We start from the raw sequence: 14379 nt of genomic DNA, 5'->3' as shown, positions 1-14379 counted from the left end.
AGGAGCCCCCTGTGCCAAACCCCGAGAGCGATCCCTCTGGAGAGCTAGTCTCTAGCGTCGTGTCCTCAGCTGAAGAGAACCCCTGAAACGTGCTGGCTGAGAGTGTGGGTGTGAAAAGATATTCATCGAAATCTTCCGATTCGCTGGAGAGGCTCATGGAATCCCTCTGATCACTGTCACCGCCTACGCTCCCTTCGGATTCCTCCCCCTCGCTCTCCATTTCCTCCCTCTCCTGTGCTTCTGCTCCTGAGCCCCTGACAACATGTGTTCCCCTAACAAAACTAATGATTCTTGATTCAGAATGATTATTTTTCACTCATATGCATATCTAATTGATGAACTGACTAAAACTCCTATTATTAATTGACCAAGTGTCAGATCCAGGCTTAGCCGTGCTTAAAACATGGCACATTGATTTCAATGGGTCGACTCTAATGATGGCTAAGTTTGCATCTAATGCTAGGGTTTTATAATTGGGTGGTAACCCCAAGAGGAAAGTAATGTTGGTTGTTTGGAGCTGGCCCTTACTGAGACAGCTTCTGGTAGCCAACCAATGCTCTTCAAGGTGCTCCTCTTCCAAAGCAGAGCACATGCAGGTTTCATGTTGCCTGTGTTAATCTGCTTTTAATCTGTTTTACATCTACAGAGGGACTGGACTCTACCTTCACTTTGCTGTGCTCTGCTGTACAATGATGCTGTGATTCGCAGGCTCTGCTTAGATTCCAAGCCCATGACTGGCCACTCACGCATATACACAAAGCATTATTTGAATTCAGAGTTTGCTCACCAGAGTGAAACAGCCTCCTCTCCTCACCTCCCCGCCTCCCAATGTCACACCTGCATCTCAGACCACATTCCATGCACAAACAAGGCTTTAGCTTCTTTCCCCAGCAGAATTTTCCTGCTCCTTTCTGTACAGGCCAGAGTTCAGAAGGTTTGTGGTTTCTTCTCATTCCAGAGAAGTGAGTGATCCTTGTGTGCACATGGAACACGAAGGAGTCACCAAGCCAGAGGGGGCTTCCTGGGGGTGGGGGGCAAAGGACTAACTTGGGCTTGGGTTTCTCTTGTGAAATGCTCCTTTCGGTGGTAAGCAAGGCACCGCTTGCAAAAAACAAAAAATGTTGGCATGCCGCACATGGGGGCTCATTATTACTAATTCCCTGCCTGCTTTGGAAAATGCTACGGTAAAGAGAAAGCTGTCGACAAATGCTTTGCAGCATAGCCTCGCCAAACTCAATGGAACTTGTGGTTTAACTTAGGAACCCTCTAGTTTCTAGTCTTAGAATTGTCCTTGCCAACTTTGGAGTTAAAACTCTGCTGCTTGACCAGAGAGGTACACACTACAGAAACCATAATATGCTTAATTTACTAGATGATTAATCAAAACAACAATGTGCAATATACTAATAAAAGCAAATCTGAATCAGCAGCAAGATGGATGCCTTAGGTGACACAATTTGAAAGGGACAATAAGGATATCGTCTCCAAAGCTGCTGTGGGACCAGTTTTGCAGAGAGGAGCCCACATCAAGACTGCAGTGGCTGCAGTTAAAGCTTAATACCTTGCATGGAGGCATCTGCAAAGCAGCTCGCCCCTAGAGCAGGGGTGGGGAAGCTGTGGCCTTCCAGATGTTGCTGGCCTGCAGCTCCTATCATCCCTGGCCATTGACCATGCCAGCTTGAGCTGATGGAAGTTGGAGCCCAGCATCCGTAGGGATGCAGCTTACTTCACATGATACAACCAGAGTCATTCAGTAGTGAGGGAAGGAGCAAGAGACCTTTTTCAATCTGGTTCTTCAAAAAAATGCCCCTCCAACCCAATTGGGACATAACCCAAATTGGTCAACTGTGATCTGGCTGTGGGCCCAGAAAAATGAATGTGATAATCACCCTTCTTGAACTGCAGCAGTTCAGAATGAAGGCAAGAGATTGCATGATCAAATGCTCCCTGCCCCATTGAAATTTTAGCAGGCTGAGGAATATGATTCCATTCCAGGTAGTTTTTTAAGCATTCAAATATGTAGTCAACACTAGCGTATTGAACTGTAAAGTCAAATGAGGGCTGTGCTGGATTACTTCTCTGAATGTGTAGATTGATCCTGGTTCTTCCTTTTTCATGTGGAAAATTCTATTTATTACTACCCTGCCTCCTGTATCTGTTGCGTCAGTCACAAATGTTGCAGGCTCAGGATATGATATTAATCAACAAAGGTGTATAAATGGGGTGAAACAGTCCAGCGTAGTAAGGAAGGAGGGATGACATCCTGCCCGCAAGGGTTTTGATTTTAAGAGTGGGAGTGGTGTCTCTCCTGCTCCAGCAGAGCTGCTCGTGTATATATACCCCGGTGTCTTTACCTTGACCAAAGAGGCAATAAATAACCTCCTCCATCTCCTAGTCCCTTCAGAATAAACCCTTTTGCCTCTTTAACATGAGGAAGTGAATAGTAAGTCCTGCTGCCTTGTGAGGTGAGTGACCCAAACGAACTGCACCCTGTTTGTTCAAATCACTGTGGCTGCCGCAGTTTTCTCAGCTGTTCCTCCTTCCTTTGGCCCATCTCCGGCAGGAGAACAGGGCATGTCTTGTTCTGCCTCCTTTCTCAGATCCCTTGGCCATGGCTCTCAAGCCCTCATGGGCAGCAAGCAAGTGGCAGGGGTGGAGAGAGTGGGAAAGGGGGGGGGTGTTTGAAAGGAGAGGCAGTTCCCTGGATTATTTTTTTGGCACACAGTTTTTCATCTACAAGCTAGAAGGGTGGTGTGCCTGCATTTTAAAGGCTAGGAGGGGGAACACGTACTTAGGAAAAAAAACTTTCTAAAGTGTGAGGCTTGTCTTATGGGGCAGATCCTTCCTGAATTTTTCTGCCGTCTCTGCATCCTTTTTTTAAAATCATCAGTGGAAGGCATGCAAGAGAACAAACAACCTTCAGGCATGGCAATGTTTCTACCCTCTGCACAAAGTCAGGGCCCACGAGTTCAATTTAATTCAAATCCCCTGATTGTTTACCCTTTTTCCTTTTTCACCATGCCTCACTTTTTTCTCCTGTCTAGGTCAACAACAATGGAATCATTTCCTTTTTGAAAGAAGTGTCTCAGTTTACACCAGTGGCTTTCCCCATCTCCAATGACCGGCGTGTGGTTGCTGCTTTCTGGGCGGACGTAGATAACCGGCGTGCAGGGCAAGTGCATTACCGGGAAACTAAGGACCAAGCCATTTTGATGAGGGCCACTAAGGACATCCGGCAATATTTCCCAGAATTCCCACAGTTCTCTGCCCAATGGGTATTCGTGGCCACTTGGTACCAGGTCACCTTTTTTGGAGGAAACTCGCTTTCTCCGGTAAGTGGTGAACGATGTTGGCATTGGGTATTGGATAAGGGGGTTATTTTCCATAGTGGATATTAGGATAACCAATGTGGTTGAATTACAACTCACATAATCATTGGCCATGCTGTCTGGGACTTACGGGAGCTGTAACCCAACAACTTCCGGAGGGCACTATGTCAGCTATCCTTGATGTATATTCTATTTCATGTTTTACAGTTGCAGACTACAATGTGTAATGAGCAGCTGAAGCAGTTAAACTTTTGTTTATTTCAAACATTTACATTCCACCTTTCCACTATGTAAGCCTTCATGGCAGATAAAAAAACATTGTGGGGCGGGGATTTGTTACACAATCCAGTAACAAAAAGAATGAGTTTTAAAAACTAAAACTATAAAATTAAAAAATCATAATAGCAGGCACAAGAGCCCAAACAGAAAGCATGTTGGAAAGTGGCAAAACGGGTTAACTATTAAAAACCTGGAATAACCTTGCTGAAAATTCAGGCTCAGACCTTCTACCTCTTCCTGAGGTTGAATTCTGTAGAAGGCAGGTCCTATGGCCTGAGAAGGGATTAAGAACCATTGTGGCTGACTTTCCGGATAAACAGTCTGTCTCAGATTACTAATTCTGCAGTTTATTGTGGCATTTTCATTGCGGCTTTTGCGGTGCTGTTCTTTTTTCTTTCAGGTTAACACCTTCCAAATAGTCCTCATCACCGACGGCATGCTGTCCTTCACTATCTTCAACTACGAGTCCATCACCTGGACCACCGGAATGCATGCCAGCAGTGGAGGAGACTCAGCAGGCCTGGGAGGCATTGCGGCCCAGGTAGACTCCATGGTCACACCTTGCAAGCAAGTCTTCTTTCTAATACATGGCGTGCATTTTTCCAGACAGTAGTTTTGAAATAGCAAGGCAATATTTCCTCAGCCCCAATTTCTCTCTCTTACTCTCTCTTCAAAGCCATATCGGGGGCCTTGTGATAGAGCAACCACAGCTCTTTACATTGGCCAATGCCACATGGTTCCTTCCCATCACAACCTTAAAGAGCCACCCAGCAGAGGCTGCAGCAAGTACAGCCTCCCTTTGGTATTCCTGCCCCCCCCCCCAATTCTGGTGTGCTGTTTTCTTTCTTTTAACCAGTGGCTGTTCAGATGTGTGAATTTACCACTAATTGATCTATGCTTGGCTGGCTGCCGGCTCTCATCTGAGCGTCTCCGGTAGGCAGGAAATTGCAGGTGTAAAGGAAATGGACCCATTTTCAATCCCAGAAATTCAGAAGTGCAGGCTTTTTATGACTGTAAACAGAGCAGTAACCACATGCTTTGGAATACTGTACTGTGCTTCAGGAACACCCTGCCCCAGTCCAGCCAAAGCAGGAGAGAAAGAGAGAGAGAGGAAGTTGAAAAGTTTTTCACCAGGCTTGTGACCAAGTTTGCAAAAACGTGCTGCTGTAACTCGCAAGGCGATAGTGCGCCTCGGCACGAGCACCTCACGGCTCAGCATGGCAAAGGCTTCTGCTTGGCTAGAGCTAGCAAATCTGTTCTCGTTTCACGGAAAGGAGCGAGAGTGTCCAAGATTCTCTTGGATTCACCCTGTGCAGATGAATGAGGATGAAAATAGGCTCAGCGTTCTGTGTGCGTTCCAGCAAGTGAGTCATGGATGTGTGGGGATTGCTGAGGCTTTATGGTGCCAAGAGCCATTTGGGAGAAGGGTTGCAAATAAGTAGATCATCCAATCCCTCTCCCTGTCACCTTCCCCCCCCCCTTTTAATGCTGACAGTTCCTCATGTGTCATAGCCAAGATCTTTAATCATAGCTGACATGCAAAACAGTTACAGGATGCCTTCGAGGATCCTTGACTGCACAGTTGTTCTGAAAGCAACTGAAATCGAGGCTCCATTGTGATGGGTGCCCTGGAGAAAGAATGCTTGCCTCGAAAGAGCCTTGCAAATAAGTTGGTCGCCCACAAAAATGTGCACTAACTGCCAGCGAACATTAGTCATTTATGGCCTGAAAAGAAAGAGCGAGCCAGCTTCTGTAAACCTTCCTCACATGCTGGCCACAGATAAATTATCTTCATCACAGGTGACCAGGCAAATGATTGTTTACATGGCTGCTCAAAGAAATTGCATTCTGAATATATTTATTACATTTATGTAATAAATATATTTATTACATTTGTGCCCCAACTTTTTTTTATTTCCTGTGGAAATAAAGGTGGTATACCTAGGGGAAAGGAAATGAAGTCAGGAGGTTAAAGAGAACCTCCGAAAAGATACTTTCCTTTTTCTTTCTCTTTGTTTTTCTTCACTTCTTTCTCTTTCTTTGCTTCCCTTTACTTTTATTTCACTTTTTTATGTTGGATATTTTATATCTTTAATTCTGCTTGATGGAAAATAATTGTCGAAGTTGAAATTATAAAACCAATCAAAAATTTATTTACATACATAGGGTTCTCCCATTCAGGCACTGACCAGACACAAGCCTGCATGTTTGCTGCATCATGGGCCTTCAGACCATAGTCCTAGATCTTGCATGATAGGGAATGAATGGGAAAAGACATCCAAGTCCTGGAAGGAATTATTTTCCAGGAAGGCAAAGTGAGGCCATCTTAGCAAACTGCTGCCCACCCCCATCAGGGACTGGAAGAGTTGCTGTGCTGGGGGCTGCACTGCCTCTGATCCAAAGCAGGAAAATTTCAGGTGGGAAGTGGCTGTAGCAGTAACCAATATGCAGAGGAATGCTTCCCTTCCTTGTGTTCTTGCAGTCCATTCTTCTGCAGGGCACGGGGGGGGGGGGGGGAGAGAGAAGTCCCTTGCCTATCCCCACAGCTGCCCTGCTTTCCCCAGCGAGAGGTTTCACTCTCTGCCCTTGTCTCCCTAGGCAGGTTTCAATGCCGGTGATGGAAAGCGGTATTTTAACATCCCCGGATCCCGCACTGATGACATTGTCGACGTGGAGATGACGACAAATGTGGGTATCCCCGGGCGCTGGGTGTTCAGAATCGATGATGCCCAGGTGCAAGTGGGGGGCTGCAACAACACAAGTAAGAGGACAGCAGTTAGGTTTATTTAACCAAACCAATTCTTCCATCCCTTTTCTCTGTCCCTGTGAAAATCCCAGCGCTTATGAAAGAAAGGCAGCCGCTATGCAGCTGGGGTAGTTTGGGTGTGGCAAGTGGAAGCCCTGTTTTCCTCTGTGCATAAATATGGCCAGAAGGACATAGGAAGCACTGGTGGAGGAGCCATTTCAAGCTGCAATTTGGGAGGATATGACTGTATTGCTGCATGAAACCAAGAGCGCATCTCTGGCTGCTGGAGAGCTATGATGTCTTTTGCCACTGCCGGCTCAAGTTTTAGAATGAGGCAAGGGGAGAACCTGGAGATAAATGAATGTAGGATTATGTGTAAAATGGGCCTCCAGGCTTAGAACTGCAAGCTTTAAATAGTAGATGCCCTCTGAATTTGAGTTCAGTCATGGGAGTTGATTGGTCATAGAGTAAATAAGTGCAATCCTAGACATGTCTACTCAGAAGTAATTCAATTGGTCGTACTCCCAGCTAAGTGTGTGTAGGATTGCAGCCCTAGTTTAATTGGGGTGGGCCAATTTCAAATCATGAGACTGTGAGTTAAGGTCATGCATGTTTGGTTTTCAGCTACTTTGGTGTTACCATAATATGCGATGAAAAGCAAAATATGGCCTTGCCTTTTAGCAGTAACTGGAACTTCAAATGTATCTCCCAACTTACTTTGTATCATACACTTCTTCATTGCCAGAGTACTTTATAGCTGTTTCGCCTGTGCATGTGTGTGTGGTGTTGCTGTTTTGCATATCTGCTATTTAATATTGTAAGAATGGGAAAATTCTTAATAAAAAATTGCAAGAGAAAGTACACTTTTAAGAATCTAAGGCAGGGGTCTGCAACCTTTAAGACAAAAAGAGCCACTTGGACCCGTTTCCGAAGAAAAAACAACAACTGGGAGCCGCAAAACCATTGCGACATTTAAAACAAATATAACACTGCATACATTGTTTCTTAGCCCAATGTTATCCTCGTCATTATAAAAATAACTTTTTTGACACTTTTTAATTATTTTTTGTTTGACCCCTCAGAATTACTCCTCCTCATAGAAATAAACGTTATATTAACAAGTTACCTTTTTTTGAGTGTGTGTTCTTCACTCCCCTTCAAAACAGTAGCTGCAAATTGCAAAGCAATAGCAGCAAATCAGCCAGCAACAAAGACATGCTATATACCGTATTTTTCGCTCCATAGGACGCACTTTTCCCCTCCAAAAATGAAGGGGAAATCTGTGTGCGTCCTATGGTGCGAATGCAGGCTTTCGCTGAAGCCTGGAGAGCGAGAGGCATCGGTGCGCACCGACCCCTCTCGCTCTCCAGGCTTCAGGAAGCTATCCGCAAGCCTTGCAAGCCCGGCGGGAGTTCCCACAGGCTCACAAGGCTTGCGGGCAGCAGCCTGCAGCCCCAGCGAGTGTCCGCAAGCCTAGCGCGCCTGGTGGGAGCTCCCGCCAGGCGCGCGAGGCTTGGGGCGGCAGCCTGTTGCCCGAAGCACAGGGAGCCCTCCGGAGGGCTCCCCGTGCTTCAGGCGAGTGTCTGCAAGCCTTGCGCGCCCGGCAGGAGCTCCCGTCGGGCGCGCAAGGCTTGGGGCGGCAGCCTGTTGCCCGAAGCACAGGGAGCCCTCCGGAGGGCTCCCCGTGCTTCGGGCGAGTGTCTGCAAGCCTTGCGCGCCCGGCAGGAGCTCCCGTCGGGCGCGCGAGGCTTGGGGCGGCAGCCTGTTGCCCGAAGCACAGGGAGCCCTCCGGAGGGCTCCCCGTGCTTCGGGCGAGTGTCTGCAAGCCTTGCGCGCCCGGCAGGAGCTCCCGTCGGGCGCGCAAGGCTTGGGGCGGCAGCCTGTTGCCCGAAGCACAGGGAGCCCTCCGGAGGGCTCCCCGTGCTTCGGGCGAGTGTCTGCAAGCCTTGCGCGCCCGGCAGGAGCTCCCGTCGGGCGCGCGAGGCTTGGGGTGGCAGCCTGCCGCCCGAAGCACAGGGAGCCCTCCGGAGGGCTCCCCGTGCTTCGGGCGAGTGTCTGCAAGCCTTGCGCGCCCGGCAGGAGCTCCCGTCGGGCGCGCGAGGCTTGGGGCGGCAGCCTGTTGCCCGAAGCACAGGGAGCCCTCCGGAGGGCTCCCCGTGCTTCGGGCGAGTGTCTGCAAGCCTTGCGCACCCTGCAGGAGCTCCCGCCGGGAGCTGCTGCTGCTGGGAGCCCTCACAACCCCCGAAAGAGGACTCGCTCCAGAGATCCTGGCGGCTCCCAACCCGGGGTCGCTTCACCGCGCGGGGCAACAATGAGTGAAAGGAGGCGCACTAAAAACAATGGCTCACGGGGAAGGCGGGCGCGTGCCGCTCGGCCCTTGGGGAGCCTTCCTGCTGCCGCTGCCCTGCGCCCAACTCGCGAGGAGAGTGGCGCTGCCTTCTGCTCTCCGCCGCCGCCTCACAGATGACAGCGACTGCACGGGAACAAAGGAAAATGCGCCTCCTCCCCTCGCCTCCACCCCGGAGCCGCGGCAAAGGCGTTAAAGAGCCGCATGCGGCTCCGGAGCCGCAGGTTGCCGACCCCTGATCTAAGGGCTTGTGTGCATCAGAGTTTACTGTGTGTTTGTAACTGATTGCATTCTCATTTAATTTGTGTAGTCCACATGATGCTACCTTCCAACAATACCAGTCGTGATGCTTTCCCCCTTCAAATCTAAATTTACCCAATAGGGGGATAATCTGTTAAATTGGGGAAAATCAGGCTCCAAACTGCTCCACATGGGGTTGCAGCAATGTGTGTGTGTGTGTGTGTGTGTGTTTGGGTGGGTGAATCAATCATCATTGCCAGTCCCCTTACCACCCCCACTACTGTATTTTCTGGCATCACTTGTCAGTATTTCTGGCACACTCTGGATGGGGGTGATGATGATGATGATGATGATGATTAGGATCCTTCAGATGTGCACAAAGCTAGAAAACTGCACAAGCAAATTTACAATTGCTTGACCGGTTTAATTTGAATGAGGAAAAAGTGGATTACTTTACCTTTAATGCTCAAATGTGGAGAGGCTTTAACATGCATAAAATACCACATTTCAGCTCTGTGATCAGTTAGCGTAATCCTAGTAGAGATGTCTCTGCCACCATTTGCTTCTTTGGACTGCAGAAGGAAGATGCTGCTAGGTTCTACTAGAAATGTTGCCATTTGCAAATCTGTTCCATAGGGCCCATAAAATACCTCTCTACAAATTGGTGAGGAGCCTAAATACAATATGTATTACAAGTATACTGTAATAGTCTTCCTTAAACTGGCTATTGGTGTATGCAATGTGAGAGTAACAGTAGTGCCCAGTTTCTTGTCACAACAATTCCCCAACATTGGCACATATTTCCAAACAAAAACATATACCCAGACTTTACCAGATCTATGGCTGCTTAGGCTCACATGAGTTCTCTTCTGACTCTGAGACCAAGACTTGACTAATCTGCCTATATTAAGGCTATGCACCTCTCTACTGCTCTCTGGGGCTATATTTCACCCCTTGAGATTGCCCCATCTTGGGAAATCAAGTGGTTTCCTATCTGACTGTTTCCCAAACCATTTTGCCTTTGCTTACCATTCGTTCTTGAAGATCTAAGCTTATTTTTAAGCATTCACGCACACACACACACACACACACACACACACACACACTTTAATTTTTTGGTCAAAGAGTTATAGAATGTTGCTGGCATTTACCCAGCTCTTGATTCTTGGTTTTGTCACCAAAATATTGTAACTTTCCTAAAGGCAAATAGCATGTCTTTGCAGAATGCATGTTATGGGGTGTGCGCAGTGGGACCCAGAGCTGGTCTAAACTGTTGCATGTTTGAACGCTGTCCGGAATTTCTAAGCAGAAAGGAATACTGGTACAGTCATTAACATTTTATCTTTGTGAACTACTAATAGTTTGCCTATAAAGGAGGATTAATTTGACATTTGATGGTCAAAATGATAATGTAAGATGTTTAGAGAGCAAACAAAAGTCTTGACATGAACAGCAGAGAGCAACACACACACACAAAACAAACAAATGGAAACAAATTTAATATACAGTATTCAAAATATTTTGAGATCGTACTATAACTTCCTACAAAATTTCAATCCAGTTTAAATGTGGATGTGCTAATTTGAATTGGAATATGGCACTTCCACCCATGAGCCCAGTGTGTTAATTACAGAGCAAACGGGGGCCGAAGGCCGCAGGGACAATGGAAGCTGGATCAGTTCAATGTTATTGTTGCTGCAACACATTCTAGTAGTTCTCTAGCTATGCTATCATTTGTTGAACACTGGGTTTGCTTCTTTGTGCAGCATCGGTGTGCCTGACACTCCGCCCTTGTCTGAATGGAGGGAAGTGTATTGAGGACTGCATCACAGGGAACCCCTCCTACACCTGTTCTTGTCTGGCTGGCTTCACTGGAAAGCGATGCCATATTGGTGAGTCTTGCTCATACTTTTCTCGCAGTCTTCTATTGAGGGGCTTCAGTGAGCTTAAGAAGAACCTTGCCAGATCAGACCAAAGGCCCATCTAATCCAGTATCCTGTTTTCACAGTGACCAAGTAGATGCTTATGAGAAACCCATATGGAGGACATGGTCCTCAGCTGTGGAATCCAGAGATGTACTGCCTCTGATATTGGGGATAAATAGCCATCACGACTATAACCCACTGATAGCCTTACCTTACATGAACTTGTCTTTTTGCCAGACCTTGTGGTAGCTAATTCCACAGCATTCATCTATCCTGAATTTCTTCAGCTTCATTGGCTGACGGGTTCCAGCATTATGAGTGATGGAGAAAATTTCAACATGTATATTTTTATATACCTCTGTCATGTGCCTTCCCTTTTTGTCTTTTTTATAAACTATAAAGCCCCAAATGTAGTAACCTTTCTTCATATGAGTTTTGCTCCAATCCCCTTAATCATTTTGGCTTCCCTTTTCTCAGGGGCTGCCCATCCTGTTTCACCACTTGAGGTGAAATGGGAAGGTTCTGCCCCCCCCCATCCCTTTCGGTGAGATTTTCCAGTCAATGTGGACTGGGTAGAATTCTGCAGGCCATGTAGAGATGCCTGGAAAGCTTCCTTTGGTCTCTGAGGTTCCCCACTACTGGTATAAGGCTTCTTCGTTTGCTAATATTTTAATTCATGTTTCTCTTGTTGGCTTATTACTGCCCACCTGCAGCTGCTCCATTCCTTGCTCTAGCTGTCCCATTCTTGAAGAACTGAATGCCCATGAGAACTGACCTATGTTTGTCTTTGGCATATTGTCATTACTAAATTAGGCAGTTACTTCTCTCTTGAAGTGTCAGGGTGAACGAGGAACACACTAAAGCTTTCATTTAATGAAGTCCGGGGAAACTTCTAGAAAACCTCTTTGTTGAGTTCTCTGCTTGATTTGTTTGCAAGAAGATTAGATGATGTTGGCTAGTTAATAAGCATTTGTTCTGATTTGTTTTCAGGGAGGTTAGATGACATGTCAAAGAAAGTATTATCTCACACTTTGCAGTGCGTTTTTCTGTCACTTTCCATGTGACAAAAGGTTTAAGTTTTGGGAAAGTGGGCTTTTTGCACAAGACCTCCAAATAAAATATAATTTTACCACCTGAATTTGTCGGTATGAGATTGCATGTCATCCAAAAATAGCAATAGTCTGGAACTGCCACTGGTGACTGCTGCCATAATTAATGCTAATAGCTACCGCAGTGTTAGAAAGTTAAACCTGTTGACCTTGGGGAAGTCGTTTCTAGCCTCTCAACTCCTATAATCCTCCACATTCAGGCTGTTGCCAGAGAAAAGGGTATATAACCCAAAGCATCTTAGCATAATCAAAAACATATAAAGGAAGGGTTTGTTTTCTGTCTTTGCATGCAATCCACACTTCTGGGAATGATGTATCCATAGTAGACATGCCTGGTTAATTACAGATGGTAATGCATGTGAAGTGTTTCGATTGAATGTATGAGAGCACACCCTACTTTTTCGCTTCCTTCCCATTACCTTCCAGATGTGGATGAGTGCGCTTCCAGCCCATGTCAGAACAAAGCCTCCTGCATCGATGGCATTAACAGCTTCAGTTGCTGGTGTCCACCAGGATTTAAAGGAGCCACGTGTGAAGTTGGTGAGAAACATTGTGTAGTTGCAAAAGGACAGGGAAATCAGATAACAGCTTACAGGCAGGTCTAGGTGGACAAAGTGTCTATAAAGGCATTCCAGTACCAGTACCCAGTACTTTTTTCTAGAAAAATAGGTGCCAGTGCTCACCACAAAGTTGTTACAGTAAGTGCCACACTTTTAAACAACAACAAAAAGAGGTGCCAGTACTGCGTGCCCTTGAGTACCCCCAGAAGAAGAAGAAAGCACTGCCAGTACCTCTTTATTTCAGTTCTAGTCTGGGGGTGGGGCAGAGGTTAGGGATGGCCTGCTCAAACTATGGTACTTTGCGGAACAAATTGGGATAGAAAGCAGTTAGCAGTTGTAGTGTGGGAACTGTATGCAGGAAAGTTGTCTTTCTAATTCTCTGCTGAAACATTCTGAATCAGGAAATGTTAGACTGTACAAATCATAAAATGGTGTATGTTTAGGTGTTGCCCCCTCCCTTTAATCCTAGTGCCAGCATCCTTCCAAGTACTAGAGGGTGGCTAGTGTGCAGTCACAATAGTTTTTTAATCAGGTCTGGGGATGGGAGACCTTGGTGCAAAAGGTACAGGTGCCTTTCTGCAACACATATATACACAATCATTCCCCAGAAGAACAGAACATATGTTCCCACACAGTGGCGTAGCGTGGGGGGTGCAAGGGGTGCCAGCCGCACCGGGCGCAACATTTTTGGGGGCGCACTCGGAGCTCTCTGCCCCTACCTGGTCCTGGCTCACTCTCTCTCTCACAGTGCTGGCTGTGCGAATCTGATCCGAGCTGCCGGGTCGCCGCCCACTGTGGAGGGGGAGGGTGCCAGGCGTGCGTTGCGGAGCGGAGAGAGAGCGAGGGAGGGACTATCTGGGGGAGGGAAAATGCAGCGGCCGCCCAGCGCAGAGCTGAGCGCGGGAGAGAACTACATCCGACCAGCCCAGTTTTGGAGGGAAGGTGTTAGTTGCGGCGGAGCCCTGGCGCCCCGGGAGGCTGGCCGGGCCGGTAATGGGGCTGGCCGGTGGCGCCGCTGCCATCCTGCGGACAAAAGGGCTGCCGCCCCCGGCCAAGCCCCCCCCCCCCGAAACCAGGAGCAGCTCTCTGGTGCTCGAGGGCTTCGCAGGCCCTTCATCTCCCCTCCATTGGCGCCTCAGCCCCCAGCCCTGCCTGCGCGGCTCCTGCGTCTGGGGGCGCGCTCGCGCAGATGGGGTGCCGCTCCCCGCTTGCAAATGGTGCCTGTAAGGCCACATCAGAGACGCCCCCGGGACCCAGTTGCTGCCTTCTTCCCCGCCATGTGATTAAGCCTCGCACTACTTTGTGGCAGTGGTGTAGCGTGGGGGGTGCAGGGGGGGCCGGCCGCACCGGCCACAACATCTGGGGGTTAGGGTTAGGGGGCGCAAATCCACGGGTTAGGGGGCGCAAATTACTTGCCTTGCCCCGGGTGCTTACAACCCACGCTACGCCACTGTTCCCACAGCCTGCATAGGATAGAAATATACTATTGCTGGAGAAAAGCGAAGAGGTAAATGTGATCAGGTTTTGTACATGCAAGTTTGTGTGTGTGTGTGTGTGTGTGTGTGTGTGTGTGTGTGTCTCCCACACAGCTCTACCTGTGGCTGAATTAACCATGCAGCATACCTGAACCACTGCCCAGACAACACCTCTAAACAGAATGCCTTGTTCAGGGGCTCCTGTCTGGCTTGCCCTTTCCCAAACCAGAGCATTCCTTGGAGGCAAATCAAGTCAAGCGATTGATTCATTTGCCTGTTGATTGTTAAGAAAGTAACCATGCAATGCCCTTCACGGTGTGCTATTCACTTGGCAAGGAGGTAGGGAAAGATGGACATAAATTTGGCATG

The 14379-nt window shown here is 47.8% G+C and overlaps 1 protein-coding gene across 2 annotated transcripts in view; it reads left to right on the top strand.

The window, feature by feature from the left end:
* SNED1 (sushi, nidogen and EGF like domains 1) overlaps positions 1-14379 on the top strand; it is a 76520-nt gene that overhangs the window by 24118 nt on the left and 38023 nt on the right. Inside the window, exons 2-6 of one of the 2 annotated variants that reach the window (XM_083740102.1) lie at positions 3045-3332; positions 4009-4149; positions 6207-6369; positions 10708-10833; positions 12402-12515. In XM_083740102.1, coding sequence (XP_083596228.1) covers positions 3045-3332; positions 4009-4149; positions 6207-6369; positions 10708-10833; positions 12402-12515 — 832 coding nt within the window. Of the gene's footprint in view, positions 1-3044; positions 3333-4008; positions 4180-6206; positions 6370-10707; positions 10834-12401; positions 12516-14379 lie in introns of those variants that run through there. The other variant, XM_083740103.1, reaches the window with a different exon arrangement.

The sequence above is a fragment of the Podarcis gaigeae genome (genome assembly GCF_964106915.1).
Source record: "Podarcis gaigeae genome assembly, chromosome: 5".
NCBI classification, from domain to species: Eukaryota; Metazoa; Chordata; class Lepidosauria; order Squamata; family Lacertidae; genus Podarcis; species Podarcis gaigeae.
The sequence above is the reverse complement of the archived record's forward strand: the minus strand, read 5'-3'. Positions and strand labels throughout refer to the sequence as shown.